Source organism: Oncorhynchus kisutch, unplaced genomic scaffold (assembly GCF_002021735.2).
Source record: "Oncorhynchus kisutch isolate 150728-3 unplaced genomic scaffold, Okis_V2 scaffold601, whole genome shotgun sequence".
NCBI classification, from domain to species: Eukaryota; Metazoa; Chordata; class Actinopteri; order Salmoniformes; family Salmonidae; genus Oncorhynchus; species Oncorhynchus kisutch.
Window position 1 is genome coordinate 284,152 of NW_022262546.1, and position 20,798 is coordinate 304,949.

At 50.3% G+C, this 20,798-nt stretch overlaps 1 protein-coding gene across 1 annotated transcript; it reads left to right on the forward strand.

Moving 5' to 3' along the window:
• The first annotated feature begins 470 nt into the window (after window positions 1–470).
• On the forward strand, window positions 471–19,625 carry LOC116360842 (protein-lysine methyltransferase METTL21E-like). The gene is made up of 4 exons (XM_031815759.1): window positions 471–761; window positions 9,675–9,832; window positions 14,115–14,232; window positions 16,867–19,625. Exons 1-4 carry the CDS (start codon window positions 707–709, stop codon window positions 17,289–17,291), a joined length of 756 nt encoding a protein of 251 aa, XP_031671619.1. The 5' UTR covers window positions 471–706; the 3' UTR covers window positions 17,292–19,625.
• Window positions 19,626–20,798: the final 1,173 nt, after the last annotated feature.

Sequence of the window (20,798 nt, forward strand, 5' to 3'; positions counted from 1 at the left end):
TTCTCTCACCTGTTTTCTTCATTCTCTCTAATCCATGTTTCCCTCTCTCTCTGGCTGGCCCATTCTCTCTCTGGCTGACCCACCAGGCAGTATGCCAACAGAGGGAGGGAGGGAGGGAAGGAAGGAAAGGAGAGAGGGAGGAGAGTAACATACCCAGTATGCCAACGGGGGGAGGGAAGGAAAGGAGAGAGGGAGGGAAGGAAAGGAGAGAGGGAGGAGAGTAACATACCCAATATGCCAACGGAGGGAGGGAAGGAAAGGAGAGAGGGAGGGGGAGTACCATACCCAGTATGCCAACGGAGGGAGGGAATGAAAGGAGGGAGGGTTGGAGAGGGAGGGGGAGTACCATACCCAGTATGCCGAGAGAGGTAGGGGAGTACCATACCCAGTATGCCGAGGGAGGGGGGAGGGAGGGGAGTACCATACCCAGTATGCCGAGGGAGGGAGGGGGGAGGGAGGGGAGTACCATACCCAGTATGCCAATGGAGGGAGGGAAGGAAAGGAGAAAGAGAACCATATACCAACCCCTCACAACACACAGCCAACCGACCTGACTCAGACTAGAGCCCATTGAGACCCGGAGCACCTAGACTAAGGACCGACTGTTTCCCTGGACATCCAACACACCACTCTGGAGCAACACGGTCAGATTGTTACTGCTACTACCCACAAACCCCTCACCCCTACTCCAGGACAGGACAGAAACATGAACCCCCTCCTGACCCAGGCTGTCCAGACTGAGGAAGATGCTGAAACGGAGGGTAGGTAGCTAGAGCTGTCAGATCCACACGCGTACAGAACAAATGTGTCAACTGTGGGACGACTCACTATGTCAACTTTGTTGGTTATTTCTGTACGTATCAAAAGCGTCGATAGTTGAAGTCTTGGTCGATTGGTTGTTATTCATTCATTGATGGTCACTATGAGCGGTAAGTCAGGTTTTATAGGGCTGCATAGACGTGTTTATAGCATTGTAACTGGGTACATTGACACACACACACACACACACACACACACACACACACACACACACACACACACAGGCTGTGAAGTGATTTAAGAGCTCTTCTCTGTCTCTCCCCTCACTAGCTTACATAACTGGTATACCAGCTGCATGTCTGTGTCCGAGAGGCCGCAAATAACCTGCCAGGTGCTAATCGACTACATAGAGGGGTTATGTTTCTACTGGGGGGCTAGGCTACTGAGGGACTAGGTTACTGAGGGGCTAGGATACTGAGGGGCTAGGATACTGAGGGGCTAGGTTACTGAGGGGCTAGGATACTGAGGGACTAGGTTACTGAGGGGCTAGGTTACTGAGGGGCTAGGTTACTGAGGGGCTAGGTTACTGAGGGACTAGGTTACTGAGGGACTAGGATATTGGGGGGGTTAGGCTACTGGGGGGCTAGGTTACTGAGGGACTAGGTTACTGAGGGGCTAGGTTACTGAGGGGCTAGGTTACTGAGGGGTTATGTTTCTACTGAGGGGCTAGGATACTGAGGGGCTAGGTTACTGAGGGACTAGGTTACTGAGGGACTAGGTTACTGAGGGACTAGGTTACTGAGGGACTAAGTTACTGAGGGGTTAGGTTACTGAGGGACTAAGTTACTGCGGGACTAGGTTACTGAGGGACTAGGTTACTGAGGGACTAGGTTACTGAGGGACTAGGTTACTGAGGGGTTAGGTTACTGAGGGGCTAGGTAACTGAGGGGCTAGGTTACTGAGGGGCTAGGCTACTGAGGGGCTAGGTTACTGAGGGGTTATGTTTCTACTGAGGGGCTAGGTTACTGAGGGGCTAGGCTACTGAGGGACTATATTACTGGGGGGCTAGGTTACTGAGGGGCTAGGTTACTGAGGGGCTAGGTTACTGAGGGGCTAGGTTACTGAGGGACTAGGTTACTGAGGGGCTAGGTTACTGAGGGGCTAGGATACTGAGGGGCTAGGCTACTGAGGGGCTAGGCTACTGGGGGGCTAGGCTACAGGGGTCTAGGTTACTGAGGGGCTAGGCTACTGGGGGACTAGGTTACTGAGGGGCTAGGTTACTGAGGGGCTAGGATACTGAGGGGCTAGGATACTGGGGTGCTAGGCTACTGGGGGGTTAGGTTACTGAGGGGCTAGGTTACTGAGGGGCTAGGATACTGGGGTGCTAGGCTACTGGGGGCTAGGTTACTGAGGGGCTAGGCTACTGAGGGGTTAGGTTACTGGGGGGTTAGGCTACTGAGGGACTAGGTTACTGGGGGGTTATGTTACTGGGGGGCTAGGATACTGAGGGGCTAGGTTACTGAGGGACTAGGCTACTGGGGGGTTAGGCTACTGAGGGACTATATTACTGGGGGGCTAGGTTACTGGGGGGCTAGGCTACTGGGGGGTTAGGTTACTGGGGGGTTAGGCTACTGAGGGACTAGGTTACTGAGGGACTAGGTTACTGAGGGACTAGGTTACTGAGGGACTAAGTTACTGAGGGGTTAGGTTACTGAGGGACTAAGTTACTGAGGGACTAGGTTACTGAGGGGTTAGGTTACTGAGGGACTTGTTTACTGTGGGACTAGGTTACTGAGGGACTAGGTTACTGAGGGGTTAGGTTACTGAGGGACTAAGTTACTGAGGGGCTAGGTTACTGAGGGGTTATGTTTCTACTGAGGGGCTAGGTTACTGAGGGACTAGGTTACTGAGGGGCTAGGCTACTGGGGGGCTAGGTTAGTGAGGGGCTAGGTTACTGAGAGGCTAGGTTACTGAGGGGCTAGGTTACTGAGGGGCTAGGTTACTGAGGGGCTAGGTTACTGAGGGGCTAGGTTACTGAGGGGCTAGGATACTGAGGGACTAGGTTACTGAGGGGCTAGGTTACTGAGGGGTTAGGTTACTGAGGGGCTAGGTTACTGAGGGGCTAGGTTACTGAGGGGCTAGGCTACTGAGGGGCTAGGTTACTGAGGGGTTATGTTTCTACTGAGGGGCTAGGTTACTGAGGGGCTAGGCTACTGAGGGACTATATTACTGGGGGGCTAGGTTACTGAGGGGCTAGGTTACTGAGGGGCTAGGTTACTGAGGGACTAAGTTACTGAGGGGTTAGGTTACTGAGGGACTAAGTTACTGAGGGACTAGGTTACTGAGGGGTTAGGTTACTGAGGGACTAGGTTACTGTGGGACTAGGTTACTGAGGGACTAGGTTACTGAGGGGTTAGGTTACTGAGGGACTAAGTTACTGAGGGGCTAGGTTACTGAGGGGTTATGTTTCTACTGAGGGGCTAGGTTACTGAGGGACTAGGTTATTGAGGGGCTAGGCTACTGGGGGGCTAGGTTACTGAGGGGCTAGGTTACTGAGGGGCTAGGTTACTGAGGGGCTAGGTTACTGAGGGGCTAGGTTACTGAGGGGCTAGGTTACTGAGGGGCTAGGTTACTGAGGGGCTAGGATACTGAGGGACTAGGTTACTGAGGGGCTAGGTTACTGAGGGGTTAGGTTACTGAGGGGCTAGGTTACTGAGGGGCTAGGTTACTGAGGGGCTAGGCTACTGAGGGGCTAGGTTACTGAGGGGTTATGTTTCTACTGAGGGGCTAGGTTACTGAGGGGCTAGGCTACTGAGGGACTATATTACTGGGGGGCTAGGTTACTGAGGGGCTAGGTTACTGAGGGGCTAGGTTACTGAGGGGCTAGGTTACTGAGGGACTAGGTTACTGAGGGGCTAGGTTACTGAGGGGTTAGGTTACTGAGGGACTAAGTTACTGAGGGGCTAGGTTACTGAGGGGCTAGGTTACTGAGGGGCTAGGTTACTGAGGGACTAGGTTACTGAGGGGCTAGGTTACTGAGGGGTTAGGTTACTGAGGGACTAAGTTACTGAGGGGCTAGGTTACTGAGGGGTTATGTTTCTACTGAGGGGCTAGGTTACTGAGGGACTAGGTTACTGAGGGGCTAGGCTACTGGGGGGCTAGGTTACTGAGGGGCTAGGTTACTGAGGGGCTAGGTTACTGAGGGGCTAGGTTACTGAGGGGCTAGGATACTGAGGGACTAGGTTACTGAGGGGTTAGGTTACTGAGGGGCTAGGTTACTGAGGGGCTAGGCTACTGAGGGGCTAGGTTACTGAGGGGTTATGTTTCTACTGAGGGGCTAGGTTACTGAGGGGCTAGGCTACTGAGGGACTATATTACTGGGGGGCTAGGTTACTGAGGGGCTAGGTTACTGAGGGGCTAGGTTACTGAGGGGCTAGGTTACTGAGGGACTAGGTTACTGAGGGGCTAGGTTACTGAGGGGCTAGGATACTGAGGGGCTAGGCTACTGAGGGGCTAGGCTACTGGGGGGCTAGGCTACAGGGGTCTAGGTTACTGAGGGGCTATGCTACTGGGGGACTAGGTTACTGAGGGGCTAGGTTACTGAGGGGCTAGGATACTGAGGGGCTAGGATACTGGGGTGCTAGGCTACTGGGGGGCTAGGTTACTGAGGGGCTAGGTTACTGAGGGGCTAGGCTACTGAGGGGTTAGGTTACTGGGGGGTTAGGCTACTGAGGGACTAGGTTACTGGGGGGTTAGGTTACTGGGGGGCTAGGATACTGAGGGGCTAGGTTACTGAGGGACTAGGCTACTGGGGGGTTAGGCTACTGAGGGACTATATTACTGGGGGGCTAGGTTACTGGGGGGCTAGGCTACTGGGGGGTTAGGTTACTGGGGGGTTAGGCTACTGAGGGACTAGGTTACTGAGGGACTAAGTTACTGAGGGGTTAGGTTACTGAGGGACTAAGTTACTGAGGGACTAGGTTACTGAGGGGTTAGGTTACTGAGGGACTAGGTTACTGTGGGACTAGGTTACTGAGGGACTAGGTTACTGAGGGGTTAGGTTACTGAGGGACTAAGTTACTGAGGGGCTAGGTTACTGAGGGGTTATGTTTCTACTGAGGGGCTAGGTTACTGAGGGACTAGGTTACTGAGGGGCTAGGCTACTGGGGGGCTAGGTTACTGAGGGGCTAGGTTACTGAGGGACTATATTACTGGGGGGCTAGGTTACTGGGGGGCTAGGCTACTGGGGGGTTAGGTTACTGGGGGGTTAGGCTACTGAGGGACTAGGTTACTGAGGGACTAGGTTACTGAGGGACTAGGTTACTGAGGGACTAAGTTACTGAGGGGTTAGGTTACTGAGGGACTAAGTTACTGAGGGACTAGGTTACTGAGGGGTTAGGTTACTGAGGGACTTGTTTACTGTGGGACTAGGTTACTGAGGGACTAGGTTACTGAGGGGTTAGGTTACTGAGGGACTAAGTTACTGAGGGGCTAGGTTACTGAGGGGTTATGTTTCTACTGAGGGGCTAGGTTACTGAGGGACTAGGTTACTGAGGGGCTAGGCTACTGGGGGGCTAGGTTAGTGAGGGGCTAGGTTACTGAGAGGCTAGGTTACTGAGGGGCTAGGTTACTGAGGGGCTAGGTTACTGAGGGGCTAGGTTACTGAGGGGCTAGGTTACTGAGGGGCTAGGATACTGAGGGACTAGGTTACTGAGGGGCTAGGTTACTGAGGGGTTAGGTTACTGAGGGGCTAGGTTACTGAGGGGCTAGGTTACTGAGGGGCTAGGCTACTGAGGGGCTAGGTTACTGAGGGGTTATGTTTCTACTGAGGGGCTAGGTTACTGAGGGGCTAGGCTACTGAGGGACTATATTACTGGGGGGCTAGGTTACTGAGGGGCTAGGTTACTGAGGGGCTAGGTTACTGAGGGACTAAGTTACTGAGGGGTTAGGTTACTGAGGGACTAAGTTACTGAGGGACTAGGTTACTGAGGGGTTAGGTTACTGAGGGACTAGGTTACTGTGGGACTAGGTTACTGAGGGACTAGGTTACTGAGGGGTTAGGTTACCGAGGGACTAAGTTACTGAGGGGCTAGGTTACTGAGGGGTTATGTTTCTACTGAGGGGCTAGGTTACTGAGGGACTAGGTTATTGAGGGGCTAGGCTACTGGGGGGCTAGGTTACTGAGGGGCTAGGTTACTGAGGGGCTAGGTTACTTAGGGGCTAGGTTACTGAGGGGCTAGGTTACTGAGGGGCTAGGTTACTGAGGGGCTAGGTTACTGAGGGGCTAGGATACTGAGGGACTAGGTTACTGAGGGGCTAGGTTACTGAGGGGCTAGGTTACTGAGGGGTTAGGTTACTGAGGGGCTAGGTTACTGAGGGGCTAGGTTACTGAGGGGCTAGGCTACTGAGGGGCTAGGTTACTGAGGGGTTATGTTTCTACTGAGGGGCTAGGTTACTGAGGGGCTAGGCTACTGAGGGACTATATTACTGGGGGGCTAGGTTACTGAGGGGCTAGGTTACTGAGGGGCTAGGTTACTGAGGGGCTAGGTTACTGAGGGACTAGGTTACTGAGGGGCTAGGTTACTGAGGGGTTAGGTTACTGAGGGACTAAGTTACTGAGGGGCTAGGTTACTGAGGGGCTAGGTTACTGAGGGGCTAGGTTACTGAGGGACTAGGTTACTGAGGGGCTAGGTTACTGAGGGGTTAGGTTACTGAGGGACTAAGTTACTGAGGGGCTAGGTTACTGAGGGGTTATGTTTCTACTGAGGGGCTAGGTTACTGAGGGACTAGGTTACTGAGGGGCTAGGCTACTGGGGGGCTAGGTTACTGAGGGGCTAGGTTACTGAGGGGCTAGGTTACTGAGGGGCTAGGTTACTGAGGGGCTAGGATACTGAGGGACTAGGTTACTGAGGGGTTTGGTTACTGAGGGGCTAGGTTACTGAGGGGCTAGGCTACTGAGGGGCTAGGTTACTGAGGGGTTATGTTTCTACTGAGGGGCTAGGTTACTGAGGGGCTAGGCTACTGAGGGACTATATTACTGGGGGGCTAGGTTACTGAGGGGCTAGGTTACTGAGGGGCTAGGTTACTGAGGGGCTAGGTTACTGAGGGACTAGGTTACTGAGGGGCTAGGTTACTGAGGGGCTAGGCTACTGAGGGGCTAGGCTACTGGGGGGCTAGGCTACAGGGGTCTAGGTTACTGAGGGGCTATGCTACTGGGGGACTAGGTTACTGAGGGGCTAGGTTACTGAGGGGCTAGGATACTGAGGGGCTAGGATACTGGGGTGCTAGGCTACTGGGGGGGCTAGGTTACTGAGGGGCTAGGTTACTGAGGGGCTAGGATACTGGGGTGCTAGGCTACTGGGGGGCTAGGTTACTGAGGGGCTAGGTTACTGAGGGGCTAGGCTACTGAGGGGTTAGGTTACTGGGGGGTTAGGCTACTGAGGGACTAGGTTACTGGGGGGTTAGGTTACTGGGGGGCTAGGATACTGAGGGGCTATATTACTGGGGGGCTAGGTTACTGGGGGGCTAGGCTACTGGGGGGTTAGGTTACTGGGGGGTTAGGCTACTGAGGGACTAGGTTACTGAGGGACTAAGTTACTGAGGGGTTAGGTTACTGAGGGACTAAGTTACTGAGGGACTAGGTTACTGAGGGGTTAGGTTACTGAGGGACTAGGTTACTGTGGGACTAGGTTACTGAGGGACTAGGTTACTGAGGGGTTAGGTTACTGAGGGACTAAGTTACTGAGGGGCTAGGTTACTGAGGGGTTATGTTTCTACTGAGGGGCTAGGTTACTGAGGGACTAGGTTACTGAGGGGCTAGGCTACTGGGGGGCTAGGTTACTGAGGGGCTAGGTTACTGAGGGGCTAGGTTACTGAGGGACTAGGTTACTGAGGGGCTAGGTTACTGAGGGGTTAGGTTACTGAGGGGCTAGGTTACTGAGGGGCTAGGTTACTGAGGGGCTAGGCTACTGAGGGGCTAGGTTACTGAGGGGTTATGTTTCTACTGAGGGGCTAGGTTACTGAGGGGCTAGGCTACTGAGGGACTATATTACTGGGGGGCTAGGTTACTGAGGGGCTAGGTTACTGAGGGGCTAGGTTACTGAGGGACTAAGTTACTGAGGGACTAGGTTACTGAGGGGTTAGGTTACTGAGGGACTAGGTTACTGTGGGACTAGGTTACTGAGGGACTAGGTTACTGAGGGGTTAGGTTACTGAGGGACTAAGTTACTGAGGGGCTAGGTTACTGAGGGGTTATGTTTCTACTGAGGGGCTAGGTTACTGAGGGACTAGGTTACTGAGGGGCTAGGCTACTGGGGGGCTAGGTTACTGAGGGGCTAGGTTACTGAGGGGCTAGGTTACTGAGGGGCTAGGATACTGAGGGACTAGGTTACTGAGGGGCTAGGTTACTGAGGGGTTAGGTTACTGAGGGGCTAGGTTACTGAGGGGCTAGGTTACTGAGGGGCTAGGCTACTGAGGGGCTAGGTTACTGAGGGGTTATGTTTCTACTGAGGGCCTAGGTTACTGAGGGGCTAGGCTACTGAGGGACTATATTACTGGGGGGCTAGGTTACTGAGGGGCTAGGATACTGAGGGGCTAGGTTACTGAGGGACTAGGTTACTGAGGGGCTAGGTTACTGAGGGGCTAGGATACTGAGGGGCTAGGCTACTGAGGGGCTAGGCTACTGGGGGGCTAGGCTACAGGGGTCTAGGTTACTGAGGGGCTAGGCTACTGGGGGGTTAGGTTACTGGGAGGCTAGGATACTGAGGGGCTAGGTTACTGAGGGACTAGGCTACTGGGGGGTTAGGCTACTGAGGGACTATATTACTGGGGGGCTAGGCTACTGGGGGGTTAGGTTACTGGGGGGTTAGGCTACTGAGGGACTAGGTTACTGGGGGGTTAGGTTACTGAGGGGCTAGGTTACTGAGGGACTAGGCTACTGGGGGGTTAGGCTACTGAGGGACTATATTACTGGGGGGCTAGGCTACTGAGGGGCTAGGTTACTGGGGGGCTAGATTACTGAGGGGCTAGGTTACTGGGGGGCTAGTATACTGAGGGGCTAGGTTACTGAGGGGTTATGTTTCTCTACTGAGGGACTAGGTTACTGGACTGATGCTGGGTCAGCTAGTCGTGTAGAGGGGTTATGTTACTCTACTGAGGGACTAGGTTACTGGACTGATGCTGGGTCAGCTAGCCGTGTAGAGGGGTTATGTTACTCTGCTGACACAGTACTAACCCTAGGTCACAGGTCTCAGTTAACTTTACCTTACAGGGGACAACTAGTGAGGAGGAGGAGGCGGGGGAGACATTCTGGGCCAAGACGAGGTCTCAACTTTAAATGGAAGATTTGGATGATGGGATACTTCAACAACCTGAGACTGTACTGAGAGAGAGGATGATGGGATACGTCAACAACCTGAGACTGTGCTGATACGTCAACAACCTGAGACTGTACTGAGAGGATGATGGGATACGTCAACATCCTGAGACTGTACTGAGAGAGAGGATGATGGGATACGTCAACAACCTGAGTCTGTACTGAGAGAGAGGATGATGCGATACGTCAACAACCTGAGACTGTACTGAGAGGATGATGGGATACTTCAACAACCTGAGACTGTACTGAGAGAGAGGATGATGGGATACGTCAACAACCTGAGACTGTACTGATACGTCAACAACCTGAGACTGTACTGAGAGAGAGTTCAAATTCTTATTTTTCAAACATGCCCTGTTCAGGGGCAGAATGACAGAGTTGTACCTTGTCAGCTCGGGGATTTGAACTTGCAACCTTCCGGTTACTAGCCCAACGCTCTAACCACTAGGCTACCCTGCCGCCCCTGAGAGAGAGGATGATGGGAAATAGTTCCATATCACGTGTCCTACATAGAATAAATATGATTTAATTGTGTTGCCAGGTGTCGACGTGGATGCTGAGCTGGCAGCTGCCATCATGTCCAGGAGGATCATCCAGTCTCTGATCACCGTGGAAGCCTGGGAGGGATACACCTTCGCTGACCATCAGATCAAGATCAAGGAGTCACATGACCTCTACGGAGCTGTGATGTGGCCCTCGGTACAACAAGCGCCTTCCGCCCACCTTCATCATCCTCACTAACACTACCCTTATGGTCACCTTCATCATCCTCACTAACACTATCGCTCACCTTCATCTTCCTCACTAACACTACCCTACCACTCACCTTCATCGTCCTCACTAACACTACCCTTCTGCTCACCTTCATCATCCTCACTATCACTACCCTACCGCTCACCTTCGTCATCCTCACTAACACTACCCTTATGGTTACCTTCATCACCCTCACTAACACTACCGCTCACCTTCATCATCCTCACTATCACTACCCTTATGGTCACCTTCGTCATCCTCACTAACACTACACTTATGGTCACCTTCGTCATCCTCACAAACACTACCCTTATGGTCACCTTCGTCATCCTCACTAACACTACCCTTATGGTCACCTTCATCATCCTCACTAACACTACCCTTATGGTCACCTTCATCATCCTCACTAACACTACCCTTATGGTCACCTTCGTCATCCTCACTAACACTACCCTTATGCTCACCTTCATCATCCTCACCTTCACTACCCTACCGCTCACCTTCATCATCCTCACTATCACTACCCTTATGGTCACCTTCATCATCCTCACTAACACTACCCTTATGGGTACCTTCATCATCCTCACTAACACTACCCTTATGGTCACCTTCATCATCCTCACTAACACTACCGCCCACCTTCATCATCCTCACTAACACTACCGCTCACCTTCATCATCCTCATTAACACTACCCTTATGGTCACCTTCGTCATCCTCACTAACACTACCCTTATGGTCACCTTCGTCATCCTCACTAACACTACCCTACCGCTCACCTTCATCATCCTCACTAACACTACCCTTATGGGCACCTTCATCATCCTCACTAACACTACCGCTCACCTTCATCACCCTCACTAACACTACCCTACCACTCACCTTCATCATCCTCACTAACAGCTACCGCTCACCTTCACCATCCTCACTAACACTACCCTTATGGTCACCTTCATCATCCTCACTAACACTACCCTACCACTCACCTTCACCATCCTCACTAACACTACCGCTCACCTTCATCATCCTCACTAACACTACCCTTATGGTCACCTTCATCATCCTCACTAACACTAACCTAACACTTACTTTCATCATCCTCACTAACACTACCCTTATGGTCACCTTCGTCATCCTCACTATCACTACCCTACCGCTCACCTTCATCATCCTCACTAACTCTACCCTTATGGTCACCTTCATCATCCTCACTAACACTACCCTTATGCTCACCTTCATCATCCTCACTAACACTACCGCTCACCTTCATCATCCTCACTATCACTACCCTACCGCCCACCTTCATCATCCTCCCTAACACTACCCTTATGGTCACCTTCGTCATCCTCACTAACACTACCCTACCGCCCACCTTCATCATCCTCACTATCACTACCCTACCGCCCACCTTCATCATCCTCACTATAACTACCCTACCGCTCACCTTCATCATCCTCACTACACTACCCTACCGCTCACCTTCATCATCCTCACCTTCACTACCCTACCGCTCACCTTCATCATCCTCACTATCACTACCCTTATGGTCACCTTCATCATCCTCACTAACACTACCCTTATGGGTACCTTCATCATCCTCACTAACACTACCCTTATGGTCACCTTCATCATCCTCACTAACACTACCGCCCACCTTCATCATCCTCACTAACACTACCGCTCACCTTCATCATCCTCATTAACACTACCCTTATGGTCACCTTCGTCATCCTCACTAACACTACCCTTATGGTCACCTTCGTCATCCTCACTAACACTACCCTACTGCTCACCTTCATCATCCTCACTAACACTACCCTTATGGGCACCTTCATCATCCTCACTAACACTACCGCTCACATTCATCACCCTCACTAACACTACCCTACCACTCACCTTCATCATCCTCACTAACAGCTACCGCTCACCTTCACCATCCTCACTAACACTACCCTTATGGTCACCTTCATCATCCTCACTAACACTACCCTACCACTCACCTTCACCATCCTCACTAACACTACCGCTCACCTTCATCATCCTCACTAACACTACCCTTATGGTCACCTTCATCATCCTCACTAACACTAACCTAACACTTACTTTCATCATCCTCACTAACACTACCCTTATGGTCACCTTCGTCATCCTCACTATCACTACCCTACCGCTCACCTTCATCATCCTCACTAACACTACCCTTATGGTCACCTTCATCATCCTCACTAACACTACCCTTATGCTCACCTTCATCATCCTCACTAACACTACCGCTCACCTTCATCATCCTCACTATCACTACCCTACCGCCCACCTTCATCATCCTCCCTAACACTACCCTTATGGTCACCTTCGTCATCCTCACTAACACTACCCTACCGCCCACCTTCATCATCCTCACTATCACTACCCTACCGCCCACCTTCATCATCCTCACTATAACTACCCTACCGCTCACCTTCATCATCCTCACTACACTACCCTACCGCTCACCTTCATCATCCTCACTATAACTACCCTACCGCTCACCTTCATCATCCTCACTATCACTACCCTACCGCCCACCTTCATCATCCTCACTACCACTACCCTTATGGTCACCTTCATCATCCTCACTATCACTACCCTACCACTCACCTTCATCATCCTCACTATCACTACCCTTATGGTAACCTTCTACACCTGCATTGCTTGCTGTTTGGGGTTTTAGGCTGGGTTTCTGTACAGCACTTTGAGATATCAGCTGATGTACGAAGGGCTATATAAATACATTTGATTTTATTTGATCATCCTCACTATCACTACCCTTATGGTCACCTTCATCATCCTCACTAACACTACCGCTCACCTTCATCATCCTCACTAACACTACCGCTCACCTTCATCATCCTCACTATCACTACCCTACCGCTCACCTTCATGATCCTCACTATAACTACCCTACCGCTCTCCTTCATCATCCTCACTATCACTACCCTTATGGTCACCTTCATCATCCTCACTATCAATACCCTACCACTCACCTTCATCATCCTCACTATCACTACCCTTATGGTAACCTTCATCATCCTCACTATCACTACCCTTATGGTCACCTTCATCATCCTCACTAACACTACCGCTCACCTTCATCATCCTCACTATCACTACCCTACCGCTCATCTTCATCATCCTCACTATCACTACCCTTATGGGTACCTTCATCATCCTCACTATCACTACCCTACCGCTCACCTTCATAATCCTCACTTCCACTACCCTTATGGTCACCTTCATCATCCTCACTATCACTACCCTACCACTCACCTTCATCATCCTCACTATCACTACCTTTATGGTAACCTTCATCATCCTCACTATCACTACCCTTATGGTCACCTTCATCATCCTCACTAACACTACCCTTATGGTCACCTTCATCATCCTCACTATCACTACCCTTATGGTCACCTTCATCATCCTCACTATCACTACCCTTATGCTAATTTTCATCATCCTCACTATCACTACCCTTATGGTCACCTTCATCATCCTCACTATCACTACCCTTATGCTAATTTTCATCATCCTCACTATCACTACCCATACGTTAATCTTCATCACAATCATTACTTTTAAATTCCACTTTTTTCCTCACCATGTACATCTTCATCCATCAACTTCATTTGTATAATGTCAGTTAGTTGCCAATGCTGGAACGAACTACAAAAATCTCTGAAACTAGAAACACTTATCTCCCTCACTAGCTTTAAGCACCAACTGTCAGAGCAGCTCACAGATTACTGCACCTGTACATAGCCCACCTATAATTTTGCCCAAACAACTACCTATTTCCCAACTGTATTTAATTTTTATTTATTTATTTATTTTGCTCCTTTGCACCCAATTATTTTTATTTCTACTTTGCACATTCTTCCATTGCAAATCTACCATTCCAGTGTTTTACTTGCTATATTGTATTTACTTTGTCACCATGGCCTTTTTTGCCTTTACCTCCCTTCTCACCTCATTTACTCACATCGTATATAGACTTGTTTCTACTGTATTATTGACTGTATGTTTGTTTTACTCCATGTGTAACTCTGTGTCGTTGTATCTGTCGAACTGCTTTGCTTTATCTTGGCCAGGTCGCAATTGTAAATGGGAACTTGTTCTCAACTGGTTAAATAAAGGTGAAATAAATCAAATAAATATATAGTTCACATTGCATTGTGTTTATTTCCCATCAGGCCATAGTGCTGTGTTACTTCCTGGATACGCACCGCGACACGTACAACCTGCTGGACAAGAACGTCATCGAGCTGGGCGCCGGGACCGGGCTGGTCTCCATAGTTACAAGCCTTCTAGGTGAGACAATCTTGTATTTACAAAGTCGCATGGGGGTCCCAGACAGCCTCCTCGTATCACTGAGCTGCCCTGGGGTGTCCCAGACACCCTCCTTGTATCACTGAGCTGTCCTGGGGGGTCCCAGACAACCTCCTCGTATCACTGAGCTGCCCTGGGGGGTCCCAGACACCCTCCTCGTATCACTGAGCTGCCCTGGGGGGTCCCAGACACCCTCCTCGTATCACTGAGCTGTCCTGGGGGGCCCCAGACACCCTCCTCGTATCACTGAGCTGTCCTGGGGGGCCCCAGACACCCTCCTCGTATCACTGAGCTATCCTGGGGGGCCCAAGACACCCTCCTCATATCACTGAGCTGCCCTGGGGGGTCCCAGACACCCTCCTCATACCACTGAGCTGTCCTGGGGGGTCCCAGACACCCTCCTCGTATCACTGAGCTGTCCTGGGGGTCCCAGACACCCTCCTCGTATCACTGAGCTGTCCTGGGGGGCCCCAGACACCCTCCTCGTATCACTGAGCTGTCCTGGGGGGTCCCAGACACCCTCCTCATATCACTGAGCTGTCCTGGGGGGTCCCAGACACCCTCCTCGTATCACTGAGCTGCCCTGGGGGGTCCCAGACACCCTCCTCATACCACTGAGCTATCCTGGGGGGTCCCAGACACCCTCCTTGTATCACTGAGCTGTCCTGGGGGTCCCAGACACCCTCCTCGTATCACTGAGCTGTCCTGGGGGGCCACAGACACCCTCCTCGTATCACTGACCTGTCCTGGGGGGTCCCAGACACCCTCCTCATATCACTGAGCTGTCCTGGTGGGCCCCAGACACCCTCCTCATATCACTGAGCTGTCCTGGGGGGCCACAGACACCCTCCTCGTATCACTGACCTGTCCTGGGGGGTCCCAGACACCCTCCTCATATCACTGAGCTGTCCTGGGGGGCCACAGACACCCTCCTCGTATCACTGACCTGTCCTGGGGGGTCCCAGACACCCTCCTCATATCACTGAGCTGTCCTGGGGGGCCACAGACACCCTCCTCGTATCACTGAGCTGTCCTGGGGTGGTCCCAGACACCCTCCTCGTATCACTGAGCTGTCCTGGGGTGGTTCCAGACACCCTCCTCGTATCACTGAGCTGTCCTGGGGTGGTTCCAGACACCCTCCTCGTATCACTGAGCTGTCCTGGGGGGGTTCCAGACACCCTCCTCGTATCACTGAGCTGTCCTGGGGTGGTTCCAGACACCCTCCTCGTATCACTGAGCTATCCTGGGGGGGTCCCAGACACCCTCCTCGTATCACTGAGCTGTCCTGGGGGGTCCCAGACACCCTCCTCGTATCACTGAGCTGTCCTGGGGGGGTTCCAGACACCCTCCTCGTATCACTGAGCTGTCCTGGGGGGTCCCAGACACCCTCCTCGTATCACTGAGCTGTCCTGGGGGGGTTCCAGACACCCTCCTCGTATCACTGAGCTGTCCTGGGGTGGTTCCAGACACCCTCCTCGTATCACTGAGCTGTCCTGGGGGGTCCCAGACACCCTCCTCGTATCACTGAGCTGTCCTGGGGTGGTTCCAGACACCCTCCTCGTATCACTGAGCTGTCCTGGGGGGGTCCCAGACACCCTCCTCGTATCACTGAGCTGTCCTGGGGGGGCCCCAGACACCCTCCTCGTATCACTGAGCTGTCCTGGGGGGTCCCAGACACCCTCCTCGTATCACTGAGCTGTCCTGGGGTGGTTCCAGACACCCTCCTCGTATCACTGAGCTGTCCTGGGGTGGTTCCAGACACCCTCCTCGTATCACTGAGCTGTCCTGGGGGGGCCCCAGACACCCTCCTCGTATCACTGAGCTGTCCTGGGGGGGTCCCAGACACCCTCCTCGTATCACTGAGCTGTCCTGGGGGGGTCCCAGACACCCTCCTCGTATCACTGAGCTGTCCTGGGGGGGTCCCAGACACCCTCCTCGTATCACTGAGCTGTCCTGGGGGGGTCCCAGACACCCTCCTCGTATCACTGAGCTGTCCTGGGGGGGTCCCAGACACCCTCCTCGTATCACTGAGCTGCCCTGGGGGGGTCCCAGACACCCTCCTTGTTCGTGTGTTTTTTTAGTTTTAGTTTTTCGGGCCCATCCAATCAATCAATCAAATGTATTTATATAGCCCTTCGTACATCAGCTGATATCTCAAAGTGCTGTACAGAAACCCAGCCTAAAACCCCAAACAGCAAGCAATGCAGGTGTAGAAGCACGGTGGGTAGGAAAAACTCCCTAGAAAGGCCAGAACCTAGGAAGAAACCTAGAGAGGAACCAGGCTATGTGGGGTGGCCAGTCCTCTTCTGGCTGTGCCGGGTGGACATTATAACAGAACATGGCCAAGATGTTCAAATGTTCATAGATTACCAGCAGGGTTAAATAATAATAATAACAGTAGTTGTCGAGGGTGCAACAGGTCAGCACCTCAGGAGTAAATGTCAGTTGGCTTTTCATAGCCGATCATTGAGAGTATCTCTACCGCTCCTGCTGTCTCTAGAGAGTTGAAAACAGCAGGTCTGGGACAGGAAGCACGTCCTGTCACACCGGTCTCTTCAGAGGACAGACATCTCCTTCCTGTTTGGTAACTGGTGTTTGTTTGTGTTTATTTCCTAGGTGCCAAGGTGACGTCCACAGACTTGCCGGAGGTGCTGAGTAACCTGCAGTATAACGTACTGCGTAACACCAGGGGTTCCTGTAGACACGCTCCTCGGGTCACTGAGCTGTCCTGGGGGAAGGAGCTGGAACAACGCTTCCCTCAGGCTGCCTGTCACTACGACTACGTGTTCGCTGCCGATGTGGTTTACTGCCACCCCTACCTGGCGGAACTCTTGGACACCTTCGATCACCTGTGTCAGGACGGGACGGAGATCCTCTGGGCCATGAGGTTCCGTCTGGACAGAGAGAACCAGTTCGTAGAACGGTTCCAGACCAGGTTCCATCTGGATGAACTGTACGATCTGCCCAGTCTCAGTATCAAACTGTATCGAGCATCAAGGAAGGAGATGGGGAGGAAGACACGGTCTGGAGAGGCAGCTTAAATACTACCATGCTCTACGGAAGCAGTCTGAGACACTGCAGGGGGATGGAGAGATGGATGTGAATGTGTGTCAGAGAATCAATAAAGGCAATGTCGAGAAGCGCATTACACTTAACTCTTGAAGGTAATTTACCCTTGATCCGACATCCACAGCATTTTGGGGAAATTGTAGTGTCATGGCCCAGAAAATAATTTCTTGGAGCCCTTTTATGTTTTGTTGTAGCTGTCCACTATACAGAGTTTACTGTCCTCTTTACGGAGGCTACTGTCCTCTTTACAGAGGCTACTATCCTCTTTACAGAGTTTACTGTCCTCTTTACGGAGGCTACTGTCCTCTTTACAGAGGTTACTGTCCTCTTTACGGAGGCTACTGTTCTCTTTACGGAGGCTACTGTTCTCTTTACAGAGGTTACTGTTCTCTTTACGGAGGCTACTGTCCTCTTTACGGAGGCTACTGTCCTCTTTACAGAGGCTACTATCCTCTTTACAGAGGTTACTGTTCTCTTTACGGAGGCTACTGTTCTCTTTACAGAGTTTACTGTCCTCTTTACGGAGGCTACTGTCCTCTTTACGGAGGCTACTGTCCTCTTTACGGAGGCTACTGTCCTCTTTACAGAGGCTACTATCCTCTTTACAGAGGTTACTGTCCTCTTTACAGAGGCTACTATCCTCTTTACAGAGGTTACTGTTCTCTTTACGGAGGCTACTGTCCTCTTTACGGAGGCTACTGTCCTCTTTACAGAGGCTACTATCCTCTTTACAGAGGTTACTGTTCTCTTTACGGAGGCTACTGTTCTCTTTACAGAGTTTACTGTCCTCTTTACGGAGTCTACTGTCCTCTTTACGGAGGTTTACTGTCCTCTTTACGGAGGTTACTGTCCTCTTTACCGAGGTTACTGTCCTCTTTACGGAGGCTACTGTTCTCTTTACGGAGGTTACTGTCCTCTTTACGTTGGTTACTGTCCTCTTTACGGAGGTTACTGTCCTCTTTACGGAGGTTACTGTTCTCTTTACGGAGATACCTTTCCTCTTTACGGAGGTTACTGTCCTCTTTACGGAGATACCTTTCCTCTTTACTGAGGTTACTGTCCTCTTTAAGGAGGTTACTGTCCTCTTTACGGAGGTTGCTGTCCTCTTTACGAAGGCTGCTGTCCTCTTTACGTTGGTTACTGTCCTCTTTACAGAGAGACCTTTCCTCTTTACGGAGGTTACTGTCCTCTTTACGGAGATACCTTTCCTCTTTACGGAGGTTACTGTCCTCTTTACGGAGATTACTGTCGTCTTTACGCAGAGACCTTTCCTCTTTACGGAAATTACTGTCCTCTTTACGGAGGTTACAGTTCTCTTTACGGAGGTTACTGTCCTCTTTACGGAGGTTACTGTCCTCTTTACGGAGGTTACAGTTCTCTTTACGGAGGTTACTGTCCTCTTTACAGAGTTTACTGTCCTCTTCACGGAGGTTACTGTCCTCTTTACGGAGTTTACTGTCCTCTTTACGGAGGTTACATGAACTCTCCTTCCCTTCATGTCTGGGCCTTGAACTCTCCTTCCCTTCATGTCTGGGCCTTGAACTCTCCTTCCCTTCATATCTGGGCCTTGAACTCTCCTTCCCTTCATATCTGGGCCTTGAACTCTCCTTCCCTTCATATCTGGGCCTTGAACTCCCCTTCATATCTGGGCCTTGAACTCTCCTTCCCTTCATGTCTGGGCCTTGAACTCTCCTTCTCTTCATGTCTGGGTCTTGAACTCTCCTTCCCTTCATATCTGGGTCTTGAACTCTCCTCTCTTCATGTCTGGGTCTTGAACTCTCCTCTCTTCATGTCTGGGTCTTGAACTCTCCTTCCCTTCATGTCTGGGCAGATCAGTATATTATTGTTTTCTCTGTTATTCAGTTGTATCTCTGATTGAAGATGTGTAGTGTCTGCTTCACCTGATGTGTTGCTGTACATATCGAGACCTGCTTCACCTGATGTGTTGCTGTACATAACAAGACCTGCTTCACCTGATGTGTTGCTGTACATAACAAGACCTACTTCACCTGATGTGTTGCTGTACATATCGAGACCTGCTTCACCTGATGTGTTGCTGTACATAACAAGACCTGCTTCACCTGATGTGTTGCTGTACATAACAAGAACCTGCTTCACCTGATGTGTTGCTGTACATAACTAGACCTGCTTCACCTGATGTGTTGCTGTACATAACAAGAACCTGCTTCACCTGATGTGTTGCTGTACATAACAAGACCTGCTTCACTTGTTGTGTTGCTATAATAATAATTATAAACACCTCTGGTCTGTAAATAGTTCTGAGAAATAAAGTACATTATAAACACCTCTGGTCTGTAAATACAGTACATTATAAACACCTCTGGTCTGTAAATACAGTACATTATAAACACCTCTGGTCTGTAAATACAGTACATTATAAACACCTCTGGTCTGTAAATACAGTACATTATAAACACCTCTGGTCTGTAAATACAGTACATTATAAACACCTCTGGTCTGTAAATACAGTACATTATAAACACCTCTGGTCTGTAAATACAGTACATTATAAACACCTCTGGTCTGTAAATACAGTAGATTATAAACACCTCTGGTCTGTAAATACAGTACATTATAAACACCTCTGGTCTGTAAATACAGTACATTATAAACACCTCTGGTCTGTAAATACAGTACATTATAAACACCTCTGGTCTGTAAATACAGTACATTATAAACACCTCTGGTCTGTAAATACAGTACATTATAAACACCTCTGGTCTGTAAATACAGTACATTATAAACACCTCTGGTCTGTAAATACAGTACATTATAAACACCTCTGGTCTGTAAATACAGTACATTATAAACACCTCTGGTCTGTAAATACAGTACATTATAAACACCTCTGGTCTGTAAATACAGTACATTATAAACACCTCTGGTCTGTAAATACAGTACATTATAAACACCTCTGGTCTGTAAATACAGTACATTATAAACACCTCTGGTCTGTAAATACAGTACATTATAAACACCTCTGGTCTGTAAATACAGTACATTATAAACACCTCTGGTCTGTAAATACAGTACATTATAAACACCTCTGGTCTGTAAATACAGTACATTATAAACACCTCTGGTCTGTAAATACAGTACATTATAAACACCTCTGGTCTGTAAATACAGTACATTATAAACACCTCTGGTCTGTAAATACAGTACATTATAAACACCTCTGGTCTGTAAATACAGTACATTATAAACACCTCTGGTCTGTAAATACAGTACATTATAAACACCTCTGGTCTGTAAATACAGTACATTATAAACACCTCTGGTCTGTAAATACAGTACATTATAAACACCTCTGGTCTGTAAATACAGTACATTATAAACACCTCTGGTCTGTAAATACAGTACATTATAAACACCTCTGGTCTGTAAATACAGTACATTATAAACACCTCTGGTCTGTAAATACAGTACATTATAAACACCTCTGGTCTGTAAAGTTC

Coding starts and splice junctions, on each gene's coding strand:
- LOC116360842 (XM_031815759.1), top strand. CDS start 707: ATGAACCCCCTCCTGACCCAGGCTGTCCAGACTGAGGAAGATGCTGAA. Junction 762..9,674: donor GGAAGATGCTGAAACGGAGG/GTAGGTAGCTAG, acceptor TTGTGTTGCCAG/GTGTCGACGTGGATGCTGAG. Junction 9,833..14,114: donor GAGCTGTGATGTGGCCCTCG/GTACAACAAGCG, acceptor ATTTCCCATCAG/GCCATAGTGCTGTGTTACTT.